The sequence below is a fragment of the Antennarius striatus genome, chromosome 5 (assembly GCF_040054535.1).
Source record: "Antennarius striatus isolate MH-2024 chromosome 5, ASM4005453v1, whole genome shotgun sequence".
NCBI lineage: Eukaryota > Metazoa > Chordata > Actinopteri > Lophiiformes > Antennariidae > Antennarius > Antennarius striatus.
The window spans coordinates 13,418,858-13,441,923 of NC_090780.1; the positions used below are offsets into that span (position 1 = coordinate 13,418,858).

A 23,066-nucleotide genomic window follows, 5' to 3' on the forward strand; every position below is an offset into this window, starting at 1 on the left:
GAGCCCGCCTGTGTCTTTTGTCTTCGCTTTTGACGCCTATGACCTGACTGGTGCCAAACAGGAGGATTCGGCTCCTCTTTCCTGAGAAAAGATACCAAACAGGAGAAGAAAATGCAATCTTGTTTTTTACTTTTGCACCGATTTCCTTGAAAGGCTTATTTGAAGTATCTGATTGCAAAGCAAACCCGCAGATTGAAGCTTTCATTCTCCTCAATGCACGACCAATAGGAAAGAAAGAGAAGAAAGCGTTGCAACCACAAGTCGGGGATCCACATCTCAGACCCGAGAGTCCTCGACTGACTGGGTCTCACCCCGAAACCCGAGCAAAGATGTCAACAAAATTCAAGAAAGACAAGGAGATCATAGCGGATTATGAGATCCAAGTGAAAGGTATGGCGTGAACCCGGTGTCCGCCTTGCGTGCATTGTCTCTGCAGACGCGTCCGCCGCCCGACCCGCAGCCTGTCGTGATGCGTGCCTTCGCTTTTGTCCTTTCGTCTCGTCCGGCGTCTTGTCACTATTATGTGTTGAAACGGGAAGCATCAGCTTCACCCTTTGCATTTTAACGACCCTCCGGCTGCTGCAGGTAAACTGTGACAGCCAAGCCAGTGACAAGGCTTCATCTTTATTTCCGCCCAAGCCAGAGAGAGGTCTGACACGGTTCGGATGTTAGTTCTGCAGTTTTATTCCTGAGTGGAATGAAACCTGTGTTACAGGAACGATGGGGGTCTGGCTTCATCATTTCACTCCATTCTTTCACAATTTGAGGCCTGCATGAGACTGGTGTGGTCTAAGATGAGCAAATATTTAGAAATAGATTCAATGCAAACATTTGAGTACATGTTCATTTCCTACATTGACTGTCTCTGACAGGTTTGTGATCATGCATTCAGGTTTAATCCGCATGATCAGGCCAGTGATTGGCTGTTGTCTCTCATTCCTCTCACCTGGCTGGGGTTTAATATCACCTTTGATTCCTTTTGCACACTTTAACCTTTATGATTCTGACTTTATGAGTGTTTCAGCATTCTAATCAACTAACATCGTACAGATTATATTATTAACCTTGTGACATGGGTCTAAATGTTTTATTAGTGAAGGATGCAACTGGAAAGTTGTGTTTACATTTTTATTTGTCTACAAGACATCTAATAAACGGTTGTGAATGGATTTTGAAGACATTCTGTTTGGTGGTGGACCTGAGGCCAAGGAGGAGTTGATCGAACTTGGTAGTAGATCTGGGTGCTGTTGCAGATTCTAGATCAGTTTTTCACTTTCTGTAAGATCCGGAATTTTTTTCGACAGTTTGAAAAAAATAAAATAAAAATTTTTAACAATGAAAAATAAGGATAGACCGATTCAAATAAACACCCAAACATGGGAGCAGCACTACCCACTGTGCTACCATGCTGCCTTATTGCTCCAACATTATGTGCAGTTGGTTCCAGATCTGTATCTGGGATATTAAAATATTTATTTGAAGGGGGGTAATACTGGGCCACACTATGGTAAATGGCTGAGCAGTAGGTATCGCTTTTGCCGTACAGCAAGGCGGTCTCAGGTTGGAGTCCCGCTCTGTTTGGAGTTTGTATGTTCAACCCGTGTCTGAGTGGGTTCTCTCAGGGTTCTCCGGCTCCCTCCCACCTCCACAATCATGCGGTTCAGGTTAATTGGCCAGTTTCAAAGTGTCTGTAGGTGTGAGTGTGTGTGTGTGTGTCTGGTTGTCGGCGTTTCTGTGTGGCCCTGTGCTTCACTGGCGTTGTGGCCAAAGTTTCCCTGCCTCATGCTCTTAGTCACCTGGGATAGGCTCCAGCTCCCCGCAACCCGCTACAGCAGATGAATCGGTAAGAAGATATACAGTATGTATGTATGTATGCACGATGGTAACAGAGATGGTTAAGGACATGGCACTGTCACCAACATGTAGGTATTCAGTCACATAAACTGATTTGAGAAGTTCTACTGTATCTTGACAAAACACAGATAGAAAGTGATCATCATGTTAATCATATTTTGATGGATAACTCATTAACTATGGATCATAAACACATGACTCAAAATGCTACCAATCCTTTTCCAGGGTCACGAAAGTAGCTAGTATGACTCAATTAGGAATGACGCAGAGTTGTGTCAGTCATCATAACGGTGATACACAAGTTAGAGTTAGTCTAAATCTTTTTGTTGGCTCTTATTTTGACACACCTGAACAGTATTTTCCTGTTTGGGTTTTAGTGACAATGGAATTGTGGGGGGTGTGTGTGTGTGGGGGGGGAGGCGCTGTTTAAATAATTCATGATTAATAATAAATGACAAGACACTTAATTGTGACAGATTATTCATCTGTGTAATGTAAAAATGAGGGATGTATTTTATATAGGGGGCTCCTTATGAGTAGGTATTTCATAAGGGAATCTAGGGTTTAGTTTCAATCTCTGGGACTCACTCTTGGCACACTCACTGGTGGTGGTTTCACTATTTATATGCCTCGCGGGCCTAAGCTGATCACCCTTAGAGTCATATAGCGGTCCAGAGCTCGATCTCAGCCAGGATGAGCAGGTGGAGTTTATGGTGGTTCAGCTTCTCCTCTCACTCTTGAATCTCAGTAATGTCTTTTGCTAAATCAGACTCTAACATGTAAACATGTCTTGTTCTACAGTACAAGTGCCACTTCCATTCTACCCCAGGCCATTTTTTGGTAATTCAGACATTCATTATTCAGCCTAGAGTCGCCTTTGCCTGGGGAGGGTTGCTCTGGTTCTATACAGCCAGGCTCTGGCTGCTTTTGTTAGCATTAGCGAGGGTCGTTGAACTGTGTGAGGAGGAAGGATGTTAATTTATGGAGAATGCTGCTCGTTCTTCAATCACAGCTGGTGTGTTGCATTGCCTACAGACATGAAGGGCTCACCCCCTGAGAGTCCACTGCCTCACAACAATGGCGATGTTATGAGTTCAGGCAGGCATTAAGCAATCTGTAATGAAATTCAGTTGGGAAATTGCACCTGTCTTATTCTGACTTATTGCTCTACGGGTAATGTATATGTGGCAGAAGGGGCCAAATCACCAGTGGGTCATTGATTAGATCAAAACAAGATCACACTGCCTCTTTTTGTTATGGATGAAGTCTCATGAAAAATTTGATTTGCATCAGCAGTCATTTATAAGAACAACAGAAACAATGCCAGTACAATCACCAAGTATATTTTAAAAGTACAGACTGCAGGTGTGGAATCACATTACAATGTAGTAATTAATTCCTCTGTTATGCTGTAACCCACTGCTCTGGTAAAACCTGTATGTATGACCGTTAATGCATTCTGGATAACGAATGGCTGCCAAAGCTGAGGTCTCTTAAGGATGTAGGTGAGGGTGTTCACTTTATTCAAGATGCTCAGCTGGCAGATCCTGCATTAGCATGTCAATAGAGAGGGGTCACACACTGAGGCGCGAGGGACTGGATGAAAGGATTGGACTCTTCTGCTGACTCGGTTGAAGCTAACTTCTGTTTGCTGGGGAGTTGGAAAGTGTTGCTCTCAGGCTGGGTTATCAGCAGCTGTTTGACATTTAGCTTGAGGTTATTGGACTAGAATGTGGCCCGAGCACAAACGCATAGTTCCACATCAGTGCAAAGTAAACATGCAGCAATCATAACTTAAGACTAATACCTATAATTTGTTGCTATGGAAACCTCAAATACATTTTTGCTTAAATTTCAAAATATTAAAGGCTTAGGATCTGCCATGCACTCTTGCCCGTAGTCCGCTGTGATAGGCTCCAGCAACCCCCGAGATTCACCAAAGTGGAACAAGCAGTTTGTAAAATGAATGAATGAATGAATATATGAAGCAGTTTTAAAATCATGTTGAGGATCCACACTTCACACTTGAAATGGTCAAATTGAATATTTTTACTCAAACTGAGAGAGATTTAAATGAAAAAAAAAAAAACTCAAAATGCTGAGCATCACCACTTTTGCATGTCTTTGATGTGGCAGCTAAGCTTCATGAAAAAGTGTTGAATTATTTTTTTGTAGCTCTACCGCAAACAAAAAAATATCTACGAATAGATGGACAGAAGGATAGACAGATGGAAAGACAGACAGATGGAGGGACAGGGGGACCGACAGATGATGATAGAGAGACAGACAGATAGAGAGACGGAGAGACAGATGATGGATCAAGAGGTGGATAGATTGCAGAGAGAGAGATGGATGGAGGGACAGAGAGATCAACAGATGGAGGGACAGAGAGATGGACGGATGGAAAGACAGAGTGACAGACAGATTGAGGGACAGAAAGATGGACAGATGGAGGGACAGAGCAGCCCTGAGACATGCTGCTGTGCTGATATGAAGGATTCGTCACTCGCTCCATCTCTGTTGCCGCTGCAGGTTTCAGGCGGTGCTGCAGAGGGAGATAAACGCTGAAGTGGTTCCTGGTATTTTTTCTTCCCATTTTCTTTTTCAAAGCAGCAGTGATTACTGAATGTCGCCTGTGGTGTTTTTGTGATCTGAAGTACCCACTGATGTTAACCCAGGTTCATTGTTGCATGGGGAAATCTGTCTCAAGATCAGATTGTTATCATCTTTGTTAGTTGGCTATTAACACCCTGCTGGGCGGCATGAAGGTGGCTTTGCACAAACTGACAGGTTGGGAGTTTAAGAGGCGGTTACACTTAGTCACTGTCCGACCAGAATGTATCTGCCAGCATGTTTGCAAAAACCTGTTGTTGACTGAGAGAAAGTGTTGGTTTGTTTGTGTGGTGTGACTCGCAGAACAGTCATGATGCAGGGAACAGACTCAGTTAAGATAGCTTGCTTTAATGGCTCTCTTTCACTGTCAGGACCCTTCTTAGATGGTTTGCTTTTTGTTGAGGACAGTTTGGACTCCGTCCAACAGTAACAAAATGAATCTCCAACACCTCACTGGCTAAATAATCTTTCTGCTGATTTAAGGGGTTGTGTGCTTTGCTATTTTTAATGATCTTCTTGTGTTTATTTCCATTCTTTATGCAAAAAGTTGGTCATGAGTTTCATGTTCATGTTCAGTTGAGTGTCATAGGGGAAGTGGGATGAGAGATTAAGATAATTCTCATACCCTCTACCAAATTTATTATGTCTTTTTTTTTTCAGTATTGAATTGTTTGTCATTTAGCATTGAGTGATATGGAATGCTATAACTTCACAAATGTAAAAGTATTGAACACTTTAATGGATTGATTTGGTCACGGAATTACTGAAATTTGCTGGTGGTGTACTTTTTAAAAGTGTGTTTACTCATTATAGCAATCCAACGTATTAACCAAGTGTTAGACCAACAACAAGATTCACATTGGGCTGTAATTCTTCTAAAAACAACTAAAAACAAACGGATAAAAACAAATTGACAGTTAACTTAGCTGTCATCTTCAGTCTGCCACCATAAATCACGACTCTCTTAGTGACTCTGCTCCAGCCTCTGTGAAACTCCAATGGAAGCAGCTGCCAGAACAAACTGAGAGTTTGTTCTGGCCTTTCCACAAGGATTCAACAGATAATCAGCCTTTCATGAAATGTGCGATCTGCCAGGCATTGATTGTTATTTAACACAGTCTCAGAATACTTCTTTTTTTGGTTTGTCTATTGACACTGATAAATAGACAAGTCATTTAAACAGCAACAAAACAGTCTCATAGTTATTTGGTGTCAGTTAGAGCATGGTGTCTCTTTTCATTCTATTCAGTTGTCTATGGTGAAATAATTTCATAAGAGCTCTCTGGAGAAATGTAGTTTTCAAAAACACATACTATTACAGTCTAGTAATGTGCTGCTGTTTGATGAGGCCTTAAAATCTACCCAGGAGACTTTTAATTTATATCAATTGATCTGACAAACCAGACGAGCGTTAAATAATAAGTAATGTATGAATTGATGCTTGTTTTGTACCCTCTTGTATTTTCTCAAGTAGAATAATAAAAACAAGTCTTTGACAAAAGTAAACTAATGAAATTGATGGTTACTACTGTTTGTGTTATACTTCACATGGGTTTTGTCAAACTGAAATCAACTGGATCAGTAATTATTCATCTAAGAGAATGCAATCATTGTTTACTAACTTTTTTTTTTTTGTGCTAAATTCTTACATTGTAGAGTACCCCAGGGGAGCAGCCTTGGACCGTTACTCTTCTCTATATTTATCATTGCAGTGCAGCACTACTTTTTTTTTTTTTACAGCTCTTGCAAATATGGTATATACGTACTTTGTATCTACTGATGTAATTGAACTGGTAAATACTCTTTGAATCTGAATGAATGACTACAACCACTGCTCGTCTGTATATCTGACAACAGATCTATCTTGAAATGTCACAAATAATATTAATCAACTGTGTTTGTGACTAAAAGCTTTAGATATTAAACAGGATAAAGAAGCAACACTGCTTTTTGTCACAATCCATGAGCAGCTATCATGTAACAAGCATATTAGTACTGATAATATAATAAACAAAACAAGTAGAGGGACATCATAAATTCATCAGCATTCTTATAGTAACACAGATGTTAATGTTGTTTCACCTCAATTACTGCTTGGCACTCAGGGCAGATGGAAGTAAAGCTTCACTGTTAGGTGTGAGGCAAACAGACCGAGCATAGCGGTTTGTCATGGCTCAGACTGGAGGACTGGTTGACATGAAATCTAATCACTTCCTTTCGAAATATTTGTCCCAGGAAGCACCTTAATTGTTTGGACTCACAAACAAACGATATTAAAGAAGGACATGGCCATACTGTCAGCAGGCTAGTGGACGCTTCATGCAACATTTTTATCCTTCACAGCCTCAGAATGTGGAATAAGGTACCAAATTGAGTGGAGTGGTACCAAAAAAACTGGAGTGGAAAACATAATTTCCCCATTGTGTGGACGAATAAAGGTGGATTATTATTATTATTATTAAATTGCCACTGAAGCAGTCAGTAAGGCAACTTCTGAAAACCCCACGAACAGTTATGTCGATTAACAACCGAATGATTATGTAATGTAGAATGTAGTAAATTCAGATGCACAGATACACGAGTGGGCCAGTAATTATTTAGTAATAACACCCATGTCAGGGATGAGCTGTGGTTCACACACTGAGTAAAAACCAGAAGAGAAGGAGACGGATGAAGTGAAATGGTAAAGAAGGAACATGTTAATTAGGTAAGCAATGAATCAAAGAAAAAAGAAAGAGGTTAACTAATTAGAAGAGGGTTCCATTTTCAAATCCCCAAACCTAGGCAACTTGAATAGTCCACATCAAATTGTTCATTTTTACCACATGTAATATCCTTAAAAATGTGACCTATGTGAAAGCATTTCCTCTGGATGACATTATGAAATGTGCTATTCCCCTGTCATGACAGCCAAATGAAAGTATTGTCTTTTGCTTTGCTCAAGGGTTTTTGGGAGGGAGACACTCAAACCACTGTTACATGAAGTCACCCACATAATCACTCTTTCTTATACTCACATTTGAGAGTGCACAGATTTCTATATCATGAGATGCAGCAATAGTCAAAGTCAGAAATGAAACCATCCTAGTAGTAGTAACCTTACAAAACAAGGAGAGGGCAGCTACAAAAATAACAGCAGCATGAATATGTCAGTACCCAAGAATATAAGTAGTTAAGATCTTGTAGTGTAGGCATGAGACCTGTTAAATTAACTTTATTATGGACTAGTGTAATACACATCCCACTAATTACTTTAGATGATTAAAGAGTGCACCTATTTAAGACCCACAAATCCCTCTCACTCAGCAGTGATGTTAGAAATAGAAGTAAATGTGGCACAGCAGTCTCATTAGTACTGAGGACCAAAGTTGGGCATTAACTGATGATTAGCTTCAGTTCTGATTTATTTGATCATTTCATTTATTATTTAGTATATTCTTATTGAAACAATAGTTTTGTTTGTAAAATCTGTAAAAAGCCCAATTTTTATTATTAAAGCCCAAAGTTAGATACTTGAATTCAGGGGTCCCCAAACTAAGGCCCGCGGGCCGGATGTGGCCTGCCTCCATATTTGTCACGGCTCCCTGAACAGTACCAGAAAAATGCTCCCTGACTAAACGGTTCCAGAGCTGATTGATCCAAAATGGAAATGGCACCTTGTATTTTTAACAGATGTGACAGAAATGCTGAACAGCCTTCACTTGCAGCTACGAGGCCAGGGGACACTTATTTGCGACATGTATTCAACTCACCTCCTGACCACTGCCAAGGGCGCCCTTGAGCAAGGGCGCTGTCCCCTTTATAAGCTGCTCATTAGGAAGCACCATGAAGGAGATGCCCGCTACTTTACACCCCTCTAAACTGCATGCTTACAGACCCTCTATGTGTGTGTGTGTGTGTGTGTTATGGGCCAGTACACGCTAATGTGTATGTGCATGCGACTAATGTGTATGTGCACGCAACTAACTAACAATGTGTGTCCCTACGGGGATCAGTATAGTAAATTAAAATTAAAAAAAACCCCTCTGTCTCCCTGCTACCCAATAGCTCTCTGGAGAGAGCCCAGTGATCCTTTTCCCAGCTGAAAGGTGTGTGGAAGCACTGGAAATGCTGAAGGTGGAGTTCCGTGTGCGATTCTGTGAACTACCTGCTAATGCAGAACTCCTTTGTTGCCGACATTGATGAAGCCCAGCCTTCTTATCAGGTTGAATTGACTGAGTTACAGAACTGTGATGTTCTGAAAGACACATTCAAGCCTAACAGTCTCATGGACTTCTATCCCGCCTTCCCAAATGACATAACTAACTGGAAAGGGTTATTAATATTTGGTTCTGGAAGACAATAAATGTTTACATCCCTGCGATCATAACAGTTTTTCTGTGACAAACTGACCCGGCCACCCATTGGAGAAGTGAAAAGTTATGTGTCCCTTACAGGAAAAAGTTTGGAAACCCCTGTTTTAATTTATTGTTTGGTCTGACAAATGACCTAAAGCAGAAAGACACTCATTTTCACACATTCAAACATTAAGAGCAGATTTTCATGTTCAAGAAGTCATAGTTAGGATCAAACCATCATGAGTCCGTTGCCTTCAGGTGCAATGACATAATGGGGAAACTGTTGTGACTTTCCATGTGCAGTAATTTCTTATTTCTATTTTACTGTAATTGTAATTTACAGTCAATGATCTCTCTATATTGTGTAACAGAATAAGTGAAATTCATCACGAAACCTGCAAAAACTGAAATGCATCTTTAGTTGCAATTTCACAGAGCATATATTTAAACGTCTGCTTTATCAACTCTAGTTTTAATTAAATCTTTAATTTAATAATTTAATAATCTTCTTTTGTCCAGTAGAAGTTGCCCTGCTGTTGATCCTGCTGCCTTATCGTAAATACAGGCAGATCTATACCTCGACTCTCTCTATTCATCCTTGTATTCCTCCTCACTCCTGCCATCAGACTGCAACTCTCCTCCAATAAGAAGCTCTATGTGGACTAGTGCACACCCCTGTTTCCATGGAGATACCTCTCAGTCTGGTCTTGCAGAGCTGGAACCTGAATACAGCAATGATGGACAGCAAGGCTGTGAAAGGGCGTGTTGCTTGCTGTAGCTCATGCTAAGGCTTCCTTGAAGCATCAGACTGACTTTGACAATACAACCGAATGAATGTCAGGGAGCAGCAGTGAAGAGTTTTTCACTGTGAAGGGAAATGGAAAGGAAACACATTGTGCTTTCCTGTAAACTAATAGTTTTAGAGGCTTACATGAGAAGACTGTCACAAATTGTTTTCCAGAACAATGATCAGAAGGGTACATTTTAATGAGAGCACACAACCTTGGTGTATGTCATTGTGGGAAATGGTGCCCAAGACAAACTCATTTGATGAAATTTGTCATCAGAGTCTAAATTGATTTTTTAGTTTGACAGTAGACATACTAGATAACCAGCAGAAAATTAGGAGGCAGAAGAGGTGGGGATGATCTGCAGAATGACAGGTGGCATCTTGCTGTCGGAAGCTCCATCAGCTCACCTCTGCTCCAGCCATTGATTAGCCACAGCTTTGTTGTCTTATCTCTAAGTGCCTGTGCTGCAGCCGTCTGAACTAATGAGAGAATGGATGAGATAGAGACAGACAGAGAAGAACCTGCAGTGACGTGAAGAGCATGCCCTCATGAATCCAAACCTGCATTAATCATTAGGGGATTAGAAAAGAAATACCAGAGAATTGGGATTAGTTTAACGACTGGAACTTGAATTATGAGAGTTGGTGCGATGGACAGGAAGAGTGAATTAAAGTCTGGATAAGGTTTGTTTGTCTCTGTTTTTCATGTGAATCGGGCTCTGCAGTGTCGAGCCCAGATACTGCAGAGCTGAGTTGGGGATTAGTTTAATGAATTTGGCTCCGAGCAGCTTTTGTCTGATGTGTTTGCTTGTAGACATAGTTTGTGTGTTGTTGCATGGTGATGTGAATGCCACAGGACATTATATTCAAACTGTCAAATACCTTCTGAAGCATATGTGATATATAATTTACCTTTTTACCAGTACATGGAGGCAAGTGGTTCTTTCCTTAACAGTCACTGCATTAATATACAATATGTAATATATAGAGTACTAAAAAAAACAGTTGAGATCAATGCATATTATTCATTGATTGAAGCATTTCAATCAATAATGTTTGTAAAAAAGGCATGTATACAATCAAGCCTCACTATAGATAATATTTTATCTTCATTATCTTGCAGTGTAGTGATCTAGCTCACCTTTTCTTGCTGGTTTCCTGCTGCTCCTCGCAGCTCGCTATCACCTGCTCACCTTAGGGTGCTCTGCAGAAAACCCCAGTGCTCCAGTTTCACCACACTGCATCAGTATATCACAGGCCCTCTTAATCTGCAGCCTTGCACCAGTGCATCACCGCTTATTTTTTCAGTTGACTGCAGTAGAATGCTGAGGCTTTTAGAAAAATAAATAATGCCTTGTTCTCATTTTAAGTGCCGATGAACTGTCGGAACGCCCCGTAGGATTTGTTTTATTCTTCTACATCTGTTTGGGAGGTTGTTGGCCGTCTTTGTGCTGCACTGCCTTTTGCCTGAGGGAGGCAAGAAATTAAAAATTAAAGATATGGTGAGATTATGCATTAATAACGTCATCCATTCGAGACTGAATTGCATTCTAGCTTTAAAATATTTGTGGTTTTGAGAATACACACTTCAGTAGGGGGAAAAAAGTTGAGAAATAACCATGAAAATCTTTCAAACTGCCATTATATCCTCCAGAACACTCATATTTTTGACAAAGTGCCACAGCGCCTTCTCACTCCTTATGTACAACACTATTAAACAGTCACACAAGAGTGTGTTTAGTCTCATTTGAGTATTCATATTGGTCAGAAACTCAGTTTTTGACCTTTCTTCATTTGAAATGTCAGACTTGGTAACCAAGACAAGGTTCTCAATAAAACTGAGCCATCCTCATTGACATATGAACATGAAGTAGGTGCTAAGAATGCATGCAGGAACACTGCTGGGCTGTGATACAGTTTGGAGGAAGTGGTCACAGTTTCAACTGCAGGTCACACGATGTACTGTAACTCAATATTACAATTTCAGACAACGTGTTATAATGACATGGGTGATAGATGTTTTTTGGTGCAGTTCAAATAAAATGTGAAAAGCATCAAAGCGGTACATTTTCATGTTATGTGTCAATCAGGGAGACTGCAACAAATTCTAGAAAAAGCAAAAATTACTTTTGTAATATTTGCCCTGTATCCAGTTGTCATCATCCAGCTGTAGAGGAAGTTCATGCACACGTTTGTAACAAGTTGGACAGGGGCTCGTAGAACTAGAATCGTTTTGTAGTGTTTTCATTATCTCTGAACCAAATTTCAGACTTAATTTCAATGTTTATCATCACCATAATTGATCTTATGTGGAGCACATCTCCAGTAGACAGTGATTTAATCACTAAACATTGTTCCAAAATTAATTAGCTTCTGTGTCAGAAATCTTCATTCTGGTCTATAACAAAGCTGTCAACTCTTTTGGGGTCAAAGTTCAGGGATCTTCAACATCCTGCCATTGTTTTCAGTTTCAGTTTTTTCGCTCGACCACTTTGCTTTCAGTTCCGGCCTCTGAGACAACAAGGAAAGATATTGTGTTTCAGTTGTCCATGGTTTAGCAGAGATCTTATATTTGGGTGAACTAAGTATTTGGGGTCAGCCATGTGAAGTGTCATGACTATACACTCATCTGTCATCTACAATATATGTAATAATTAAGCTCTGAAGAATGAATGTTAAAATTTTACCTTGGAGCTCAGACATATCATTAAATCTCACAGCAATCAGCAGACTTTCCACTTTTTTTTATTAAATTTAATTAACTGAGTGCATTCAGATAAATGTGTATTTTAAACTGCGGTTGTCTGCAGATAATTCAACCTCAAAACAACAAAAAAAAAGTCTAACTCTGACACATGTCATGATAGTTCTCCATCATCCGTGTGGTGCCACAGAAAACCACTGATTAGGGAAGTTATTATGAAATTTTTATGGAAATGCATTGGACCATGATTATATTTAATGGATTCAACAGCTGGGTGAGCTGAGTGCTAAACACACAGTGTTTAAGAATAGTCAACAAGTAAGTGACAGAGGAAAAAAATAAAAATGTTTGTGTAACTTGGAAAGACAATTTTTATTGCAAAGAATTTAAGTTCACACAAAATTACACTGGCTATTGTCACACTTAAGTGTCTTTGACATGGTCCTATAGGTTGTTATGAGGCTTTAAATGAAAAAGATAATGTTACAAAGATAAAGGCTTCCTATATATGATCTCATGTTAGTTTGATCATATTTCAGCAGCTCCCCCCTCATTCTTTTCTCAAGCTAACCCCACCCTCTCTCCACCCAAAACAAGACTGAGTAAGTCAGAGTGGTGGCACACACAGTAGGTCTGCAGTGGCAAATAGCTGCACACCTAGTGAAGCATCTACAATGATGCTTTAACTTCACTGTGAATCACCGGAGATGTGTTGTTTTGGTTAGTTATAAATAGTCTCTCCTGCACACGGAGCTCTGGCCTATCCTTAAGTCCAACAGAGAGCATCGGTAATGAGTCCATGCTTTAATAATGCATTGACTGGTTTTGCTCTTGAACACTCTGATCATTAAACATGACATATGTACGGTCATTGTGAGACCCATCGGGGGAACAAGCTGCTTTATCTGTACATTATTATAGCTCAGAAGCAAGTTGTTCTTTTGAATTCAGATCACCTCAGATGAAAATGAAACATCTCCTAAAGCTGCATCCAAGTCAACATGCCATGCATGACATGGGTTGCTCAACACAAACCGCATGTCCTTTAGTTATGTATTACATACATAACACAGAGAAGAGCTATAAGTAGCTCATAAAGCTTTTCATTTGTTGGTGGTTTTGACCAGTAACGGTTTGCTTGGTGTCAGAAAACTTGCTCAATGTTTTATCTGCGATTTAAATGTTGGTCTGTTCTTTTCTTTACCTGCAGCAATCAGATCAGACAATTACAAATATCGGAAGAATTCCTTGATGTAAGCACTGAAATAAAAGCACAAGGGGCTTGTTTTAGCTGTGGTCAAAAAGATAAACATTTGTCTTCACTTGTGCTGCATGCCGACATTCACAGCATTCCTCCTCCTCACATATTGAAAAGAGCCAAAGAGGAGTCATTCACTTTGTGTAAACCACAACCAATGAAGCCACTCAAAGAGCTGGGAATACTTAAGGAATAATTCTGCGTTTGCTCAAGGGAAGGGCACACTTCTGGTGTGCATGACCTATTTTTCCAAACTCCTCTGTCAAAGTGCAGAACTACAGCTGCTGGTTCAGATTTCCCCTTTCTGTGGAAGAAGTGTTTCTGAAGTGTTCCCCTGTAACTAATGTTAAATCAGTGTGACGTTCCTGATGGGCTTCTCTCTGCTCACCTGCATTGGGACTGTTGTTTTATACTGAAAACACAACAGGAGCGAATCTTCAAAGTCTGAGAAGGAAAGATATTCCTGACAGGACTGAAGAGTAGTTCAGGGCTTTCACTAAAAACAAAACTTCCATCTCTCAGAGTTGGGAGGGAGAGGGTGGCCCTTTGATGAAGGGGATGGCTGGGGATGATGGTTAACCACAGAAGCATGCTGCTTGAGGCTGAGGCCAGACGGCACAACATCACAGGGAGAGAAAAAGCTGACCCACACAACACTCACAATCATCGTTTCAATTCAAAGACAGAGATCCTCGGCAGGGAAACGTGGAAAGTGTGTTTCACTGCTGCGGTTTCACCATTCAGTCAGCAGTTTGTTCACCCAACAGTGTCACTGCCTCGGCTCAGATAAATAGTATCCAGCCTTTGGCCCTATTATGCAGTGGAAAACCCTGCAATGGTGTTGCAATTCAAGGATGTCACAACATGCAGTGACACACATTTTGGAATTTTTTTTGTTTTTTGTTGCTTTCAAATGCATTTGTGTAGACGTTTTGTGGTGATTTGAAGCAGAAGCTTTAAGGAAGAGCTGAATATATTCTGTACTGGAGACAGGGTACAAAATGTGATCCTGTAACCCTGTTGGAATTCATCATCATACATGAATAAATTTAAAATCGTGCAAAGAAATCTAGGAAGCACTCTTCTTTATTTTGTCATCAAAAGGATTCATTTGCGGAATTCCGAAAGATGAAAATAAATCAATCAATAAGAAGATAAACACCATGATGAAACCACAACTGGCTGTACTGTAATGTTGGATCTTTAAATTCTGTTAGTAACTGAACTGTGAGTTAACAGTGTTTTTTATATGAGGATGGATCATCTTTTGCATGAGATGAGATGGCGATCATATGCAAGATCAAGTCTGCTGATTAGCTTGTGAGGTGTCCTTCGTCTTGTCAAGAGTAAAAACCACTCATCCTGTTTATTGGAGCTCTGTCAGGATTTTGTCCTGTGAAATGGTCATTTTGCTGTTCCAGAGCAAAGGATCCGTTACTGTTGACAGCTTTACAAAGATGGATCAGGATTCTCTCATGTTTTCCCACTGGTACGAAGGGTCTGAAGTCTGCATGTCAGCAACTGGCTCCTCTTTAGAAGAAGCGTTTGTGGGTGTTTATTAGCTTCTCTTGAAACCATTTTGATCCTGCATCCACAACGTACAGTCTTATTATATTCATGGGTCATTGTATTTACTTTGCATGGAGCTTCGCTTCTCATCGTAATGAATTTTGTGCTTGTAAAATATACCTATGTAGTACCTACAAAATTTAGCACTATAATGTTTTACAGACAATTGGAAATAAGCTCATGCTCTCCTTTTGTTTTGCATCCTTAAGTCATAGGGCAACGATTCTTCAAGAATCTTAAAGGTGCTTGATAGTGAGATATTTTTCAAGTTAGTGTAATTGAGTTAGTTAAGCTTTTGGAGATAAACTAAATGCAGTTATCCTCTGAATATCAGTGTTTGGTCCAGAAGTTTTTAGACAGCACCTGATGTCAGATTTAGCTGGAACCCTGCTGGAACAGCCTGTCAGCAGTCCTATAAATGTTTGTGAAGTGTTTTCATGTTTGTTATAGGGGCTGATTAATCACTCTCAACAATTTTGTGTTCAAAAATCAACATGAAAAAAATATCAAGTACCAAATAGACTGATGGACTCTGTATTGTAATTGATCAATTACACCCACAACTTCATATGACTATGTTAAAAAATGTCCATTAATTACAGTAATGATATAATAAACTTCACATAAATGCATTAATTAACATGTTTTACCAGTGAATGTTTTCCAGAATAGTGAAAGTTCTGACTCATATAATAATTTTTTCTGGTGTTTTGATGGACAGAGATCCGGAACCAGCTGGTGGAGCAGTTCAAATGCTTGGAGCAACAGTCTGAGTCTCGGATCCAGCTGCTGCAAGACCTGCAAGAATTCTTCCGCCGAAAGGCAGAGATCGAGCTGGAATACTCACGCAGCTTAGAGAAACTGGCTGAGAGGTTCTCCTCCAAGATCCGCAGCTCCAGGGAGCACCAGCAGTTCAAGTGAGTTTAAACTTTTGCACACTTTACGCCGTCATTTTTGTGGCTCATTCCTGAGTGGGCTGTTGGATTTTCTGTGGATCATTGAAATATTTTTGTGAGCACGAAATGTTATCACACTCATCCTTCCAAGGGGCAGCTGGGTTCTATCTCAGTTGGCATTGGGTGAGAGGGGGTGCACCCTTGACAAGTTGCCAGGGCCACAAAGTGGGAAATAACCTCCCTCTCGCCTATGATTCATGTTTTAGTCTGTGGATTACCTGGTGTTGATATTTTTTTTAGTTTAGAAGAAGACTTCACAATTTTCATGCTATATGTTCCATATAAATTCTCGGAGCAGCAGACAACAAAGATCACTACAGAGATGCTAATTGTAATGATCCACGTTTTCTCACAACAACCAAACCTGGCTTAGCCTCAGATAAGCATAAACCAAATGTTTAGAACTTTTCTTGAAAATACTGCGAAGTAAAGTTATTGATTATCCTACATATGTAAGCCATGAGAACATGATATTACTTGGTATTTATTGGCTGTTACATATAACACACACACACACATATATATATATATATATATATATATATATATATATATATATATATATATATATATATATATATATATATATATATATATATATATATATAATCTGTATTGTTACTCTTGATGAAACAAATGCAAAGTATAAGACAAGAAAAGTGAAGTGATCAAGAAATAGTTCAGGCCACTGAATATCATCACTTTAGAATTACCTCACACTCCACACAGACCAAAATCTAAGAAGCAATCCGGACAAAAACGAGCACCAACACATTGAATCATTATTCACGCAGAGCATGAAATTAGGCACATCTCCCAAAATCAGCTATTTCAGGAAGGTTTGAGTCAGTGTAGCATGCAAGACACAGTTTGTGTGCATGCAGTACTTTTGTAATCCTGTTCAATTTTTCCAGGAGTCCCCTCTGGTATATGAATATTGGCCTACATACTGTATATTTATGTGTGCACATAGAGTGATAGGATTACTTTGTTACAGTGGGTGTACAATTGCAAAATATGTCAGCTAAGTAAAAATAATATTGAAATATTTGAACATTTAAGATCACAGAAACACTTATGGTACTGTATGAAGTAGAGCAATGTGTGAGAGTGTGTGTCCGGTGGGATTTGGCTGGATAATTGAGACCAGCTGTGTTCAAGCAGACATGCTTTACTCTGGCATGTGACTGATAGTAGACAGGGGTGTGCTGCTGCAGAGACATGGGGGCTCAACCTTTGGGCCGTACAGTTGATCTTATTCACACACTGAAAGACAAGCAGAAGAAAAAACACGCGGACCTCTGACACAGGTTTCAATTGTCTGATATTTTACTTCCTGATGACCACACAGACCCTCCAAAACCGTGAAAGGACCAAACAACAGGGCCTCAAAAATTGAAGCTTTATCAGACCACAGAGGAAGTGCCGGTTTGAGGTAACAACCATGGGTGTCATGCTATGGAGGGTGTCAGTTTCAATCAGTCTGTGTTACCTAAAATTCATACAGCAACATTCAATTATGTAATACAAAAGAAAGTTTTTCTTTTTTCTTTTTCCATTCTGAACTGTTATAACAATGAACCATTCATTTAAAGTGACCATGCACCATTAAAAATACACAAAACCATTTCAAGCCTCTTTTTTTCTGCAGAAATTTACTTCTTTTGTGTAGTCTCTGTAATCTTTGACTTGATATTATATCAGTTATAACAGATCAGTGATCCCCCTCCCAACACACTTTGACCTTCTTGTCATGGTCTTTCATTGAGGCTGAATTTGTACTTCAAGCTCTGCGCTCTGCTGCGTTGTAGAGGAGTGCTTCAGAAGCAGCCTTCTGTGCATACATATACATTTGATTTATATATAATCACACAGCACAATAAAATGAACCCTTCTTGACCAAGATGGACTCCATATGTGATGTTGAATCACTCCACAGTCTGTGTGTGTCGAGCCCTTCCGGTGCACATTCATTAGCAAGCTGAACGCTGCTGTGATTTACAGCTACTGCAGCTCCGCTGCCAGCGACCCAAAGGATCATTTCATTCTTCAACTTATTTGCCACAAGAAAAAGAATCACTGAGAGGTTACTTACCAGGTTTATGCTGCTGTTGCTGTGCTACATAGTGCAACGCTTCCTTTTCCTTGCTTCTTCATGATTCCTGAGAGACAGTAGCTACTGTAACTTAATTTTTATAATGGGGCTAACATTTCAGGTTGAATGACATTCATAATGTTCTCCATTAAAATGGAGTGGATACGTAATGTCATTCTATCTTGCAGACATATTCAGACCTAAGACGGCACCATCAGAAAGGAAGGAAGATAGAAGCTCAAGCGATATTGACATGTAAAATACCCTGTCGGAGTAAGATAAGAGGGGGCTTGCAGTCGTGTTCAACTCAGTCAGTGTGTGCTCGTGCATTTGTCTCTTGGTGTTTATTTAAGTGATTGGTTTTGGGAGCCAGCGAGGTTGGAGGGGCTTCGATATCTTCACAGGGCCAGATCATGTTCAAGAGGTATCTCTGTTCATTGAACAAGGCAAAGTTTTGAAAAGGATTTCATTGATCCAGGAAATTTCTAATAAGTATTGAAGAGTGTGATTATGTACTTCAATTGCTGACACAAATGTACAGGAAGCATTAGTCCCTTTATGATTGTTGTTGACTCATGGCTGCTGTCAGGAGGTGCAATGTGTGAAAGGTTGAAATGCATCAAGCCAGACTTGGTTTCCTTTAACAGAGCAGTCCATTCTAAATCAAGTATTCAGCTGGAGGAAGTCAGCATGTTCATCATCAATAGATTAACTGGTTTCCACTTTGTTTTTCAGATCTTGTCAGTCCCTTTCTCCTGCTCACTGAGGCTCTGCTGCAGACCCTACGAGCAGCTGTGCATTATCAAATACTTGCAGTGTCGCCTCATGAAAAGGAAAAAGGAAAGAGACCAAATGATGTGCAAATCAACAATGAAGCATATTGAAGCCTCGCTTGATACAGAGCCATGAAGAATTAAAATGGCAAGGCGTGTGCCCACATTCTCCTTGTCTTTTTAAACACTTTGGCTCTGTCTGCTCTTCCTCAGCTGTTTCATTGATAAGCAGGAGGCAGGCAGTGTGGAGGGGATTAAAGGCCTTCACAGACCCGAGTCCTGGGTCAATAAATCCACACTTTCTTTAGGAAATCCTGGATCAGACACATCACACCACATTTGGTGATCCAGTGCAACCATGGCTGATACATGTGCACTGTTAAATGCAATGGTTTTACCTATTCAAGGCATTCACATTATGGGTGAACCCTGTCGTCATCATCAGTCTCTGACTGTAGATGTTTTTATCAGTTCACTTCTCCCTGCATCTGATCTTCCATGTGGATCTCAGATGATACTGCATGTATGTTTCTGACTCACAGGAGAAGTGAGGAAGCACAGATCCAGTAGAAAACCACTGAGAGAGTCAGACGATGCTTTGAAGGATGAGACGGATGTAACAGGATGCCAGAGAGCCGCACTCCACTCTCCTCCTCCTCTTCCCTCCCACATCTCCAGAGACTCTCAGAGCTCATCGTTTACCTTCTGCATGTTAATGATATCCTGTGTAGAAACACAGAGGGCTCGGAGGGATCCAAAACCAACCCCTTTTGAAGCCCTGTAGGTTAATTGACCATAGGATTTCATCTGCTTTCAGCTTTTTACAAGAATTAAGTATGGAGAAGTGGGAGTAAAGATGGGAGAAGGTATTTTTTGTATGTTTTTTATCTCTTCTAAAGTCAGAGCTACATCTGCTTACACCCAAAAAAAGTGACAAAAGCAACACTTAGTAGCTTATATTTTGGGACTGCAGCACTTTCAAATATCAGAGGAGGGCAGCGGATTTACCTCCTGGGCGGAAGGAGCGGAAGGATGAAAATGGGCAAATATTGGGTGCGCTTAGGGATGTGATGAAGCATCTCTGACCACTTTTAGGGATTAGCAGCGAGTGGAGATGTTTAATCCTTAAACCTCTTAACAGCAAACAGCAATTACACACCAAGGAGCTGCATTCCTTACAGGAAGATATGTCGCTCAACCAGAACTGGTAAAACATGAGGGGTGGTGAGACTATAGGAGAAGGGCATCCAAGTGGAGCGAATGGCAATGTTGTTGAATTAGGTCCTGTGTTGTTGGAAAATAAAATCCTATCCTTTGTGTTTATTGTCTGTCAGTTGGGTTCATCAGATTTCCGACACAGCCGATCAATCATGTCCAGTTTAATTATTATATTCTTGCTTCTTGAATGCAAGGGTGGAACATAGAATAGATTGATTGCTGGATTTTCAATGTGCATTCAACTCACCATTATTGTTTTCTTATGGTGAATTAGCCTTTGAGACAAAATTCTTCTCAGGACCAAATTGCTAATCCAGTGTTGAAGATTGAGGCCCAGTAATATGGGGATTGAGGACGTTAACTACAAGTGCCATCCTTTTGTTGCCACATGCAGATGTTATGAAGCTGCTGTGTCCAGTTAGTCCGATTGATGATTGTTTAGGGTGAGAGTCAAAGAAAAAAAAAGGCAAAATAAAAGGCTCTGGTGTAATTAGATACTGACTTTATGAGATGTGATTAGTCTTGTGGACGCTCTCTGATTGGAGGAATCATTGATGTTAGTGGTACTCATCCCTTCTTTCTGGTCCACAATGAAACTCTATCCCCCACCCTGCTCTTCCTCTCTCCTACCATTTTCTCTCTCTCTTTCTCGCTGTCTCACTTGCTCTCACTGTCTCTCTTTGTCTCCTCCTCAGGGCTGGTTGATTGATTAATGTTCCGATAGGAACCAGACGATGGTGGGGGTATAAAAGGATTATGTGTATGTGTGCGTGTCCCCAGTTAATGTCTTGGTCTTTCTATTTGAAAGCACCTGAGGCGGAGACGGTTTAAACTGATTATACAGCAATCAGGGCCCATGGGTCTCTGCATCATTATGGTCACCAGCATTATGCATTAATTGATGCCTCATTTGAACAGAGCATTATTTAAAATGAGGGTGGAATTCATTCACTGAGGCCAACATCAAAATGGGAGATGAAGAAAAGAAATTGTTCATCAAACCCTCACCGCAATGTCAGTTTGTCAGTCTGAGCTGAAACGTGTTTGGAATTTTTGATGCAGCTCTTTACAGACATTTATGAGTTACAGAAGAGGAGCGATCATCGCTTTTTTGATTTCCTGACTTCTCTTGTAGAATCCTATTTGTCAGGCTAAGAAGTGTATAATTTTGTAGATATTTAGTAAAGAGCCTTGATTCAGTCATTCATGTACCCGGCTGGATGAAGTGACGTAACTTTTTCAATCCATTTATTTTTCCTGTCATTGGTTGAAATTTGACTAACCTGCTTATTAAAACAAATCAATGTTCCCCCTGCTTTCAGAAAAGACCAACACCTGCTGTCTTCGGTGAACTGCTGGTACTTGGTGCTTAATCAGACGAGACGCGAGAGCCGTGACCACGCCACCCTCAGCGACATCTACACCAACAATGTCATTGTTCGCCTGGCTCAGATCAGCGAGGATGTGATCCGCCTCTTCAAGAAGGTCAGCCCTTTTTGTTTCCTTCTTCTCTCTAATAACCAGCCTTCAAATGTCAAAGTTCAGAGACCATGTAGATTGAAGAAACTTTTCCATAATGAGCCTCATATTGTTACCTTTATGTCAGTAAACATCAGCACAGTGTATGAGATGAGAATAGTTAAAATGATGTGAGGAGACGTGAAACTGAGACCCCCTGGACCAAAACCAGTGCAGCACCTTGTTTCTCCAACTAGTGAACATTTGGCTCAATGTCAGCACATAGCACAGATGACTGAGGTCTTGTCCAAACATCAGAGCCCTGTTTTCACCTTGCAGTCCTTCCTGTAGGTGAGCTGCGGTCTGCTTATTCTGCTCCATTCAGATATTTCTGCCCCCCCTCCCTGCCCGACACACACACACACACACACACACACACACACACACACACACACACACACACACACACACACACACACACACACACACACACACACACACACACACACACACACTGGGAAGGCAATAAATGAGATCAAACATCATTGATCTCTAGAGAAAAGGTAATCAGAATGAAATGAAAGACCTGTTGATGATTTTTTATTTGATGTGACAAATTGATAAAGTATAGAAAGCGCAGGTGTTGACAGAAACTTCATCAAGTTGAACCATATAAATTATATTTATCTTGATTATAATTACATCCAAAGATGTTTCTCCTTCATTCACTTTCGGTAAATGTAGCCTTGGCCAGGAGGAGTTGATGTCATCAGGTGATAACCAAGATCATCAGGTGTTTCGACCCTGAACCACGACATCCTCCCATTGGGGGACCAGCAGTGGTGGCCAAATCACTGCCCATCTCCTCCTCTTGGCTTCCAGTAAAGCTCCTCTCTCTTGCTCCATAACCAGCAAGAGGCTCTCTCTGCTGCCTCCCCCATCCTGCGACCTCCTGTCTTTTTCTCCCTCCATTTTATTCCAATAGCTGGGCAGGGAATCCTCTACAGCCGACTTCGGCTGGGAACAGCCATTGTTGCAATCACTGCTGTCATACAAGAGATCCTGGTGTTTGGTGCTCTTTCTCTCAAATCCCTGCTCACAACCCTCTTCCCATGGTACTGTAAGTTCTACAAGGATGACCTTCTTTGCCTCTTCAGACCACATTACCACTTCTGGCCTCAGGGTTGTCTTGACAACCTGGGGAAATTGTAGTCTTCCCCCCAGGTGTACCTTCATTTCCCATGACTGGGCATTTTGGAGTAGGTTGCTTCTTGTTGAAACTGTGGCTGATGGCTTTTGTCCCTCCTGAACAAAATAGATAGCATTGTTTTCCCATGTGGTTGTCTTTTCTTGCATCTCTCCTGCTCCAGGGTGTTAGCTAGTGTCATGAGCACCTTGTCATGGCACAACTTGTTTCCTTGGGCTAGTACTACCTTACACC

At 40.6% G+C, this 23,066-nt stretch overlaps 1 protein-coding gene across 1 annotated transcript in view; it reads left to right on the forward strand.

Moving 5' to 3' along the window:
• Positions 1-258: 258 nt before the first annotated feature.
• The window catches only part of srgap3 (SLIT-ROBO Rho GTPase activating protein 3), a 51,195-nt gene continuing 28,387 nt past the window's right edge, over positions 259-23,066 (forward strand). The window contains exons 1-3 of the mRNA XM_068314388.1: positions 259-390; positions 15,847-16,042; positions 21,490-21,652. Of these exons, the coding sequence (XP_068170489.1) occupies positions 330-390; positions 15,847-16,042; positions 21,490-21,652 (420 nt within the window). The 5' untranslated portion in view covers positions 259-329. The remainder of the gene's footprint in view (positions 391-15,846; positions 16,043-21,489; positions 21,653-23,066) is intronic.